This window comes from Quercus suber, unplaced genomic scaffold, assembly GCF_002906115.3.
Source record: "Quercus suber isolate HL8 unplaced genomic scaffold, Cork oak 2.0 scaffold_172, whole genome shotgun sequence".
In the NCBI taxonomy this organism is placed as follows: domain Eukaryota; kingdom Viridiplantae; phylum Streptophyta; class Magnoliopsida; order Fagales; family Fagaceae; genus Quercus; species Quercus suber.
In genome coordinates this window covers 1,193,213-1,204,933 of record NW_027069632.1, presented here as the reverse complement: position 1 = coordinate 1,204,933, position 11,721 = coordinate 1,193,213, and the positions used below count along the sequence as shown (strand labels likewise).

Sequence of the window (11,721 nt, the reverse complement as noted above, 5' to 3'; positions counted from 1 at the left end):
AAAAAAAAAAAAAAAAAAAGTTATGGAGCCTTTAATGACTTAATGTAACAACTTGAAAGTTCAAAGGGTGCCACTACAATTTAAGCTTTGAAAAATAAACACTAAATATTAGAAATTTAGAAACCTGTTGCAATCAAACTCCTGTGGATGAAACAAATATTGTTGCACTCAAATTCTGTTGTTCGTTTGAATTTTTAAAATTTTTAATTTGTTAGATGTCTTTCGCTATTGAGCCAAAATTTTCTAAGGCGTAAAACTTTTTTCCAGGTCGGTGTACACCTAAGAAGTCATTAGATATCAACTGGGCCTTACAGCCCATTATAGAGGATACAAAGCTCATGCTGAAGCCCTTTGTGTTGTGATTTCTTTTTGTTCTTTGGAATGTAAAATTCCATTGCTCACAATCTTGTTATGGGCTACTTTTTATAAGTCCGAAGGGCTGATTTTGTAGGACTGATGGCTTTTAGTACAGAAAAATTTTTTTTTTTTTTTTTTTTTTGTCAATTTGGTACGATAACTTTTTGGCCTCTTCTATCAGTGCATTTTCTACCGAACAGAACACACGGGTCTCACATAAGCCAAATGTTTTTTCATCCAATAATGAAAATTAAAGGAAAATATAGAGAGAACCAGGGATGGATGTAGGAATTTGCCTTTGGAGAACAAAAACTTGAACAATAAATTTTTGATCATTCAAGAATAACAAATATACTAAAATTCAAATCTAAGTTAGTATACAAAAAATACAACTAGTTTCTATTATGTGTTTTTAAAAAATTCTAAACAAAATAAAAGACACAAATAAAAGTTTTTGAATATATTTGAAATCATTTATGATATTTCAAAATGAATCTTGATCTTTTTTTTTAAGCATTGAAAATCATTAATATTAATTTTGTAATAAAGGACCTTATTTCATGGGAAAATGCTCACTAACAATATGGACAAGTTTGGTGGGTGCTGTACATGCAAGATTTTCCATGCACTTTCATATATTCAATTGAAGCCATGACTCATTAGTTAACAAATAGTTTCCATGAAGCTGTGGTTCCATTTCATACAAACTTGAAATGACTTTTGCCAGTAGGGTCATCCCTATCTTTATCATTTACTCACTAAAACATCAATAAACATTAAACTTGTCGTTCCAATTCGTTAAATTAAATAACTCAGTAGAAAATTCAACACGTTAAATAAAATTAAATATTTAACTTAAACATCAATGAAAAATTCAACTAGTCATAAACATTCAGCAATTTTTTTGTTCTTCAACCACTCGAATTATTGCAAGTAGCGATTGCTTGTCAATTATTTTTCTTTTTTTCTTTTTGGGATTAAATAAATCAAGAATAGAGGAATAGTCCGGCCCAAGCACTCTACTCTTTCTGCGCCACAAGCCACCAGCCGGACAAAAAGAGCCCCATGACAAAATTGAGAGAAATGAAATTTTACACTTAAGGTACAAAATGAAAATTCCAACAACAGAAATTTTCAGCATGTGTTTTTTATCTTCTATAACGGGCTACAAGGCCCAGTTGATGACTGAAAAGTTCTTATGCGTAGACCAAACTGGAAAATAGCAAAACACTTCTTGAACTAGTGGTGTTTCTTCTAAAGGAGTAGGTTAAGTTTAACTATTCACTCTTCTATGGGATCAGCTCGAGTACTTCTTCTAGTTAATTAATAAAGATTCAAACTAACAGAAGTTGAGCTCAAGAATATTCCAATATTTGTTTCATCCACGGAAGTTGATTGTAACAGGATTCTAATATTTAGTAGTTTTTTCAAAAAAGGTAAATTGCACTAGCATTCCTTGAAATTTCAAGTTGTTATAATAAGGCTCCAATATTTAGTACAACTAAAATCGTGACTTTCGATGCTTTTTTGAATGCCGGTAAAATTGTGTAAAATAACTTGTGTACAAGAAGTTTAACCCTGTTAACTCTATAATAAATGACCTTATTTCATGGGAAGAGACTCACTAACAATATGGACAAGTTTGGTGGGTGCTATGCATGCAAGATTTTTCATGCACTTTCATATATTCAATTGAAGCCATGACTCATTAGTCAACAAATAGTTTCCGTGAAGCTGTTGTTCCATTCCATACAAACTTGAAATGACTTTTGCAAGTATGGTCATCCCTATCTTTATTGCTTACTCACTAAAACATCAATAAAGATTAAACTTGTCGTCCCAACTCGTTAAATTAAATAGCTCAATAGAAAGTTCAACACATTAAATAAAATTAAATATCTAACTCGAACATCAATGAAAAATTCAACTGGTCATAACGTGTAAGAAACATTCAGCAATTCTTCGTTCTTCAACCATAGGAATATCAGGAACTTGTAACTCAAATTATTGCATGCAGCAATTGCTTGTCACTTATTTTTCTTTTTTCTTCTTCTTGGGATTAAATAAATCAAGAATAGAGGAATAGTCCGGCCCAAGCACTCTACCAACCGTACAAAAAAAGCCCATGACAAAATTGAGAGAAATGAAATTTTACACTCAAGGTACAAAAATGAAAATCCCAACAACAAAAATTTTTAGCATGAGTTTTTTTATCTTCTATAATGGGCTATAAGGCCCAGTTGACGTCTGAAATGTTCTTATGCGTGGAGCAAACTGGAAAAGAGCCAGAGACTTCTAGAACTAGTGGTGCCTGAGATTACTTCTAAAGGAGTAAGTTAAATTTAACCATTCACTCTTCTATGGGATCAGCTCGAGTACTTCTTCTAGTTAATTAATAAAGATTCAAACTATCAGAAGTTGAGTTCAAGTATATTCCAATATTTGTTTCATCCACAGGAGTTGATTGTAACAGGATTCCACTATTTAGTAGTTTTTTCAAAGAGGGTAAATTGCACTAGCATTCCTTGAACTTTCAAGTTGTAATAATAAGGCTCCAATATTTAGTACAACTAAAATCGTGACTTTTGGATGCTTTTTTGAATGTTGGTAAAATTGTGTAAAATAACTTGCGTGCAATAAGTTTAACCCTATTAGCTCTGTAGTAGGAAAAAGGATGCATGTAACCCACTCCATATGAGAGGAAGGGATAATATGTATGTATCGGCTACAAGCTATACCAACTCCTATAAAGTAGGAGAAGCACAATAATGACCAAAATTTCCATATATTATCACGTCAACCCCAATTATTAAATCAATTTCTTACAGTATCTCTTGTCCAAGGCATAATATCACAAGTGAAATCTTTATGGTAGCCAATATCTGGAATGCACGGATTCAAATGTATTAAGGCACATGATACATAATGTAATCAGACCCAGTTTAATAACAAAAGTCAGAAATCCATAGCTCATACTATCAAGCCTAAAATCAGTCTGATCTGAGCTATGGATTAGTAAAGCCCATATCCAGTTAAAAGTTGGGAAATTACTACTACTGTGTTGGTTCATTAACACAAATTTGTAACCTTGCATGGAAGTTTATAGAGGTCATGCAAAATCTCCTGTGGTAAAATTTGGACTAGTGCTTTTTCTTGGAATATGTGATTGCTATCAAACTAATCAAAGAGCATATAGAACCATAAAGATCAAAGATACTACAAGACACAACTGTTTGATCAACTTATCGTTCAGAAATTTTATCTGTCCCCTTCAATCTTGGGGGTGCTTTTCCCTGTCTTTACTGGCTTTGAACTGTGTATCAAATAAAATAAAATAAAAACTTAAAAACACAGTAAACAAAATAAAAACTGTAAATTAACAATATAGTACAGAGAACTTTACATGAAATAATAGCGGACTGCACCAGAAACCCTCATCGAAGAACAACATTCAGCTTGCTCTGCACCTGCTCTCTTACATTCCACTGCATACCACAATTAAAGAAACAAATTTGAAATGAATAATCATCTTCACCAAAAACATACTCAACAAAATGAAAAGTCAGCAAAATCTTATTAAATGAAATACCTGCAACTCATTAATTTCGTCATCTGTGAGTGAACGTTCCATCGATCGATATGCAATCCTATAACAATGACTGGTCATTCCCTTCTTGTTGGTGAAATTGTCTATCAGTAGCACCTACGAGTCACAAAGTTCAATTTTAAACTAGCATCATAGGCAAAATTCAGTTTTGGGTGAGAAGACATTGGTGAGATATAGGATTGCCTCCTTAAGAGACCAAACTTAAGTCAGGTTCTGAAGTATCATTTGATAACAAGGTTGAAAGTCTAATGAAATCATGATATTTAGCAATTTCAAAAAGTAGGACATAGAATACCATACACAAAATAATCTTTAACTGCCCATGATCCTGCTGACACTTTCATGGTCAACCATTCAACATGGATCAGCTCAAAGAACCTTAGCAAGACTTTTAAGGTATTTGCAGTTGTTATTTGGGGGCTTGTAGAACTGGCATGGCTCACCTCCAATAATGAAAATTAAGAATTGAGAATTACCCATTCTTGTTATAGAAGGTGATGACACTAAAAGTGCAGCAGCTATGAATATGTATAGCTGTAACATGCTTGAGAAGAAACAAAAACATCCATAGTATGTACATGTGCCTGCAAACATGTTAAATCAAGCATGAAGTTCTTTACAAAAAATCTCCACATTGAAAGGGAACTGCACTTGAGATGTAAATATTCAGCTCTAATTATTCTACAATGCGACCCATTGCTTTAACTCAAAATGAGAAATAACAGAAAGATGCTATATACTTTCAGAAAGATTTTGGGACGGAATGAAAAATGGCATAGGACATTGCTTCCAGGATGATGGGAGTATCCTTTGAGTCAAATATGAAGGGACTATGCTTTTACTCTGCTGATCATAGTTAGATCTTTAAATCCTACAATTTTATGATCCTATGGAACAACTTAGATAATAAAAATCCCAACAGAATCACAGTTTAGATTGTTGGATCTGGATCCCTCTTACAGACTTACCAATCCAAAAGATGCTACTTCCATGCCTACTAAAAAACGATTTTTCATACACCACAATAAACCCACCACCCACTCCGTTATTACCAAATAAATCCCAAAATGAAGAAAAACCCTCAAAGCAACTGCAATAAGATCCCTAATTATACACTCCCTGTATTCAGCCCCTACCACCATTCCACAAAGAAGATCCCTCTTCATAGCATTTTTTTTTCCATAACCATTTTCAATAAAGCTGATAAAAACACCAAGCTTTCCTAAATGGAGAACAAACAGTCTCCCAATTTACAAAAAGGTACTTTATTTCCTAAGGCCCCTTAAAATTTCTCTTTGTAATTTCTCAAGCCTACTAGTAACACTTACAAGCATGGTAAATATTGACATAATAGGTTGGTAGACAGGAAAGAGCACTCATAATTTCCTTTAGAAAGGTACAATTTTCTTTATATCCCACCAACCTTCTTTCTGTCTTCTCCAATAACACATCTCATGGAAATTTACTCATAATGCATACCAAGAGGCAGAGCCTAAGAAGAAAACGTAAAGCAATAAATTTACTGACCTTACAACCAACTACATGTGTTAGCTCTACCACAGCCTGCACCTCCTCAACTGGAACCAGTTCGCTCTTAGCAAAATTTCAATTTTAAGCCCGAAATTGCTTCAAAACGTAGTAAGGTTCATCTGAGAGAAATGTCCTCTTACTTATCCCTATGAAGTATCATCAGCAAATTGTCCAAGTTAAATCCCAATAATAGTCTATAAAATCTTACAATCCTTCAATTCGATCCTATATGATTTGTTTTGACCTAAATACTTTCTCACCAATTTTAGGTAGGTTACCTATTTTAACCACGCTGGAGCCCATAGATCAAATATTCCCCCTCAAATTAAGTATTAGCTGTTAGCATTAATGAAAGATAGGAAAGAGAAGATAAATTTCTTAAAGTGCCTTTAGATGAACGATATCAGGTCCAAAAGTCTTCATTGGTAAGAAAGACAAACCTCACATAGGTAACCATGAAAGATATTCTCTAATCTATTTCCAGCAATCACTCTCAAATCCTTCACATGCATAAAATGATTTATTAAGTAGCAATAATGACAAAGGGACTTGCAATGCACTGACAACATACCTTGCTGAACTTCTCACCATCTACCAAACAAACATTTGCCAGTGTTAGTGACTAATTAAAAACCCTAAACAAAGCTGCTAGAGATTTATTCAACCACTCCATGCTGCCAAAAGTTGAGTACTGAAGCCTACTGACCCAAGGAAGAACTTTATAGAACTGCCTAAAGGTATGAGAAAGGTGAATCATTTCTTGGAAGTTAAAAAAGTGCCAAATGACACCTCCAGCCCCCATAAATATATGGTGATGGCCACTGTCAGAACTCAGTTCATATGCCCTGGAGTATCTCAGTAAATTCTACCAAGCAAACAACAACAACAACAACAACAACAACAAGAAGCTTAGAACAACGATGATGATGAAAACACGATTGACATACAACCAGAAAAGTTCAGAACCAAGCTTCAGATCACATCAAGCATAATCATTACCTCAGTCTTCGAAATCACTTGATGACCCTTTCTACTAGTTGACATAGTCTAAGCATGATTAGATGCACATATTTTTATTTTGTCGTTCACAACATACTAATGCACAAATCTGTTGCTTATAAGGGAGCAATAAGGTAAAAAATATATATATAAAATTGATTGTAAACAATGATATTGATACATAAAATCAAAAGCAGTTTATTTCTGCAACATAACTTATATATAAAGATCAGAAAAAGAAACACTTAATTAAATGTATTCATTTCCACTAAATGTCCAGGGCCTCCAGGCACACCCTCCCCTCAATCGGCAAATCACAATGCATAAAGTTACTATATATAACAGAGTACAGGAATAAATAGGTCAATCTAGTGAATGATTAAAAAAGTTAACTGTTCAACAAAGCATCTGTTGGGAATAACATTTAAAAACATACCTCCTCAGCAAGATCTCCAGCAATTCCTCTCACAACTTCACATAAGTTGTTTTCAGTGAATGATTCATTGATCCAAAAACTTATATCTTTGTAACAAGGAGGATACTGCAACACAATACCATAATTTCAAATTTCAAACAAGCATTTACAACTTGTGTGAGATAGGGTAAAACTTGTTGCACATCAGTGTGTACGGACACACAGGTGTGCAACAACTGAAGTCATGAGATGAAGACACTATTTCAAACTTGAAATTGTGGCTTCAACTCACGTTTTCAATTGTTTGCACACCTGTGCGTACAGACACACAGGTGTGCAACAAACACTGCCCCACATGATAAATAAAATTTTATTATGTATATAAAGAAGGCTGAGAAGCCCATTATGTGAAGATAATCATAAAAAAAGGGGGCACATACCAATCCTTAAAAGATAAAAACAAAAAAACAAAACAAAACAAAACCTTGTAACAAAGGGTTTTCTTTTGGTTCTTTTGTCATGTAAATAAGTTAAATTTATTCAAAGAAAGAATTTTATAAACAAAATGTACAAGGCATAACAACATAAAAATACATAGTGCAACATCATTCCTTTACAACAATGAAATTTCTATGGAAAAATTTTACTTATATTTTAGAAGGCAGAAAATGTTAATAATACCTTTGAAAATGGCTTGAATTTGACTCCCAGCTGACCCTTGGAAAACTGTTATACAAAACACTGTAGATCAGATATTCAGGTCCACTAGATTATGTGATGAAACCAAGGATGTAAATTTTGGCATAACAATAATTCAAATTCTAAAGAAGACTCAATTTCACACACAAATAGTCCAGCAGAGGAGAAGAAAATAATAAAGAATTATCACTTGATAAACTCAGGAATGACCTGTGAGGTAAATCGCTCATCGTTTGACCAGAAAAGCCGAATATCTGGTATGTCAAAAAGAACCATTGCTAACCGCTCTAATCCAAGACCAAATGCCCAGGCAACATTATTCGTTTTGCCACTTCTCTTTAATATTTCTTGCTCTGTCACACCACAACCCAGAACCTCCAACCATTTCTCCTGACATCATATTGGGCATTGAAATAATGAATTACATGCAGCTTCAAATGAAAAAAGGAAATGAGCAGAGTTTTTCATAGAAGGCAGTATAAGGTTGAAGAAAGGTATTATGTATACATGCAACGCTACATATATATAACAAGATAAATGGCCACCTGAAAATATATCTCAAGTTCAAATGATGGATTGGTGAATGGAAAATAAGTATCAATCCAGCGCATTTCCACAGCACCTGATAATTTTAGCAAATTTAAAGTCATACCATTCATATATATATATATATATATCCATATTTGAGAAAGTAAGCAGAAAAAAAAGCCTAAGAACAAGACCATGAAAAATAATAGAATTTTAATAAATTAAAACTAATAAAACCATATTAGGTGATCTGTATTCTGTTCTTTTGGGAATGCAAAATAGTCCCCACCTTTCAGTTTCCCTGTATCATCTTAATTTAGCTCCCAAAAGTAAATTAATGCTTTTTTTTTTCCCACCTAAAATTTACAGCTTTTTCCTGACAAGTTCATTCAACATTTCCACAACTCAGAATATTTTCTGGTTACTAGAGTGCATTTGCTCAGCAAGGTTTTGGTTCTAAGTTTACCAAATAGGTGATTTGCCAAGCCCTCAAGACATTTCTTCAAGTCCTCAGCTGCATGAGATGTGGCATCTACACCAGATGCCTCCCAATCATCTGGTGAAAACACACGTACACCTTCCATCTATATATTAATGAAACAGATTCATCAAACAAAATGAAAGAAGAAACTTCAAGAAGGTAATCAAGATATAATTCTGTTTGTTAGAATCAGAGGAGAAACCTGATGAAACACAGGGTAATGAGTCGAGTCTATGGAATCCCTGCGGTATACATCTCCTGTAACAAGAAAATGAGTGTGTCCTCTTCTCAATAACTCCGCCTGATGAGCACTTGTATGACACCTCAAAACAGTTTGAGCATCAATATAGTATGTATCATTATAACTCCTGCTTACATGATCAGCAGGAACCAAGACATCATCAAAATTCTGCAAGAAGTACACTTACAATTACAATTTTTTTTATTATAAGTACTTACAATTACAAAAATAGACAAAACAAAGGGGAAAGTGCAAAACAATTCAAAATACTCACAATAAACATGTATCTGTAATTGTAGTCTTAGTAAAGATATGAAGTGAGAGAGAGAGGCAAAGCATAAAACATGCAAAGAAGATGCAGTCATGATAACAAACAAAATAATTATATACAATAAAATAAAAAAAATGAAATCAGAATTTAGAAATTTCAAATCCTAGAATTTGAATGGCTTCCACTGAAAATTTAAGTTCTGCTGATTCTACCAAATATTAAGATAGAACAGAGATGGCTGTGTAATTATGTAGTCAATGTTAGTAAAATAATCTTAGATTATTTCTATAGTTAATAAAGCTGACTTTAAATTTGACCATGTGATCAAGAGCTTCATTTTGAATGTTATGGTATGCTTTTGGAAACCATAAATCCAACCTTGAGGGCTATTAGAAGTTTAGAAAATAATTTCATCCTTGTCTAACACAAGTGGCATACAAACTATATAATTTACCATGACAATAAATAGTTGCATGTGCAACAAATACATCTAGCCATCATATGAGCAAAACTAGTTAAAGAGAGAGAAAGGCATCATAAGGACATGAACATGCAATTTGTCAAGAATAATGATACAAACTTGCACCAATACCTGTTTCACGGTTACAATTGGACAGAGATCATCGAATTTATCAAACTTGTTAGGATAACTGGTGTCAAAGTACTCATATATAGCATTCTTCAGAATCCCAATCGGGTGCTGATCCCTCCTATGAAGTTGCATTCCAAGTTTTGAGAAGATTGTATCCGGGACATTGTTTGTAGGGTCATCCCTCATCACATCTACAAATCCATTATCCCAATATATGAAACTATGTTGTATATAGGCATAGATAACTGAAACAGTATACTGACGTTAAAATTTAATAGGTTTGAACTTGTTTGCACTCAGGAATTGGTTGTCAGGCGATTAAATATGCCCCACAATCCTAGAAACGAAAGCCCGGCACAGTATAACAGATAAAATGATTTAAAATTGAAGTCTAATTTTTGAAGAACTTGCATTTCCAATATTGTTAACCAGGCAAGCAATCCACAGAAATCCAGTCTCTCAAAAACTCAAACTAACACAACAGTCACAGAATTTCGTATTTGAAATTTTTATGGGTACAATGTTCTTGAGTGTCTTTACAAACCCCAAATTGCAAATACTAAACAGGAAAGCAAATAAAGAAACTCAGCAAACCCGGTAATGACTCTTAAATTCATGGATATTGACAACAGTAAGGAACAACAAAACTAGAAAAATTCAATGCCCCAGACTGCAATGGCCAATGTCAATCCCATAACAGTAAAAAAAGATGAAAATAAAACCAACCCAGGTAGTAAAATTGCTCACAAAGTACATAAATAAAAAAATACAGCATAATGAGAAAGCACAACAGAACCCAGAAACCAGACCAACCAGTACAGAAATTGCAAATGCAAAAAATACCCATCATAATTTAAGCAAACAAGTTCAAATTTTTGGACCAACCCAATTGTTGGAATGCAAAAATAGCTACAATAATTTCAGTGACACGGCAATTCAAAACAGTATTACAACTAAACAGGAAAAAAAGGGGACCAACCCAGATGATAAAATTAAGAAAAAAATTTCAATTGGGTATCCAAGTTACCTTCTCGACCAATCTTGACTCCGCCAAGTTCGAGCACAGAGGCCACCGGTGACCTCCATTTGTTGCGGTGAAGCTTATCAGAAGGAAGAGAAGAAGAAGCAGCAGCAGCAGAAGAAGAAGAAGTAGAGAAAGGAATGCAGAAGGTGAGGCTTCTGCTATTTCTAGAGAGAAAGAGTGAGGTTCTGGAGAAGAGAGTGGCGTGAGCGAGTGAGATAGCCATCTTTTTTTTTTTTACAGAAAAGAAAGGGCTCTGTTTGCGTTGAGAATGATATTCTTATCTCCGCTTAAACCCCCACCATTTTTTTTCTCCAGTTTTTATTTCGATAAATGACACCTGGCAAGCAAATGATCCAACGGTTAAAAAACGAAAGCAAGTCAACAAGCTAGCAAGTCACAGAGGCCCTTTTGTATTGAATTTTATATTGGAAGTAATGGGTTTCGCCATTACAGCCTTATGGTTACCAATTCTTCTTCTTCTTCTTCTTAGCACTCTGTGCAATGAGATTTGAAAATTCGTGGTTTATGGCATTGGTGACCTTAATGAGATTTTCTCATGCTCTGGCGGAGGCGGTATTGTGAGAACTGAGAAGATTGCCTGGGCTTCTCTCGTACTGCCGGTGATGTTGCAGAAAAAAGCAAGAGAAGGATAGAGGTAAAGAAGATGAGATTTATTTTTAACCGTTGGATCCTTTTACTTGCCAGGTGTCATTTATCAAAATTAAAACTGGAGAAAATTGGAGGGGTTTTAACAGGAGGGGAGCCGGACCAGCTAGGTCTAAGAGTGGGACAGTTCGGGTCGGGTTTATTCCTGACCCAAAACCGGCCGATAATAGTGGCCCAAAAAACTGTTCACCAGAATTCACGGGGGCTGGGTCTTGGGTCGGCTCTACGGGTCGTTTTTTTTTTTGGGTTAAGGTTTATAAAAAAATATTTGAAAGGGTGTCAAGTGTAACTCATATTGCGGTGCAGTTTTG

At 34.3% G+C, this 11,721-nt stretch overlaps 1 protein-coding gene across 4 annotated transcripts; it reads right to left on the bottom strand.

The window, feature by feature from the left end:
• Window positions 1-3,240: 3,240 nt before the first annotated feature.
• LOC112009245 (phenylalanine--tRNA ligase, chloroplastic/mitochondrial) lies at window positions 3,241-11,384 on the bottom strand. 4 transcript variants are annotated; one of them, XM_065778072.1, is made up of 12 exons: window positions 11,210-11,378; window positions 10,748-11,081; window positions 9,721-9,911; window positions 8,819-9,025; window positions 8,602-8,719; window positions 8,153-8,229; window positions 7,818-7,997; window positions 7,590-7,634; window positions 6,930-7,034; window positions 3,947-4,060; window positions 3,761-3,842; window positions 3,241-3,670 (listed from the first exon to the last, which is right to left on the bottom strand). In XM_065778072.1, exons 2-11 carry the CDS (start codon window positions 10,965-10,967, stop codon window positions 3,792-3,794), a joined length of 1,308 nt encoding a protein of 435 aa, XP_065634144.1. In that variant the 5' UTR covers window positions 10,968-11,081; window positions 11,210-11,378; the 3' UTR covers window positions 3,241-3,670; window positions 3,761-3,791. The 4 variants fall into 4 exon arrangements, 2 of the variants coding, with proteins under 2 accessions (XP_065634144.1, XP_065634145.1); XR_010630691.1 differs by lacking the exons at window positions 3,241-3,670; window positions 3,761-3,842 and adding an exon at window positions 5,492-5,640 and having other exon boundaries at window positions 3,948-4,060; window positions 10,748-11,383; XM_065778073.1 differs by lacking the exons at window positions 3,241-3,670; window positions 3,761-3,842 and adding an exon at window positions 4,441-4,548 and having other exon boundaries at window positions 3,949-4,060; window positions 10,748-11,384.
• Between the last annotated feature and the right edge of the window lie 337 nt (window positions 11,385-11,721).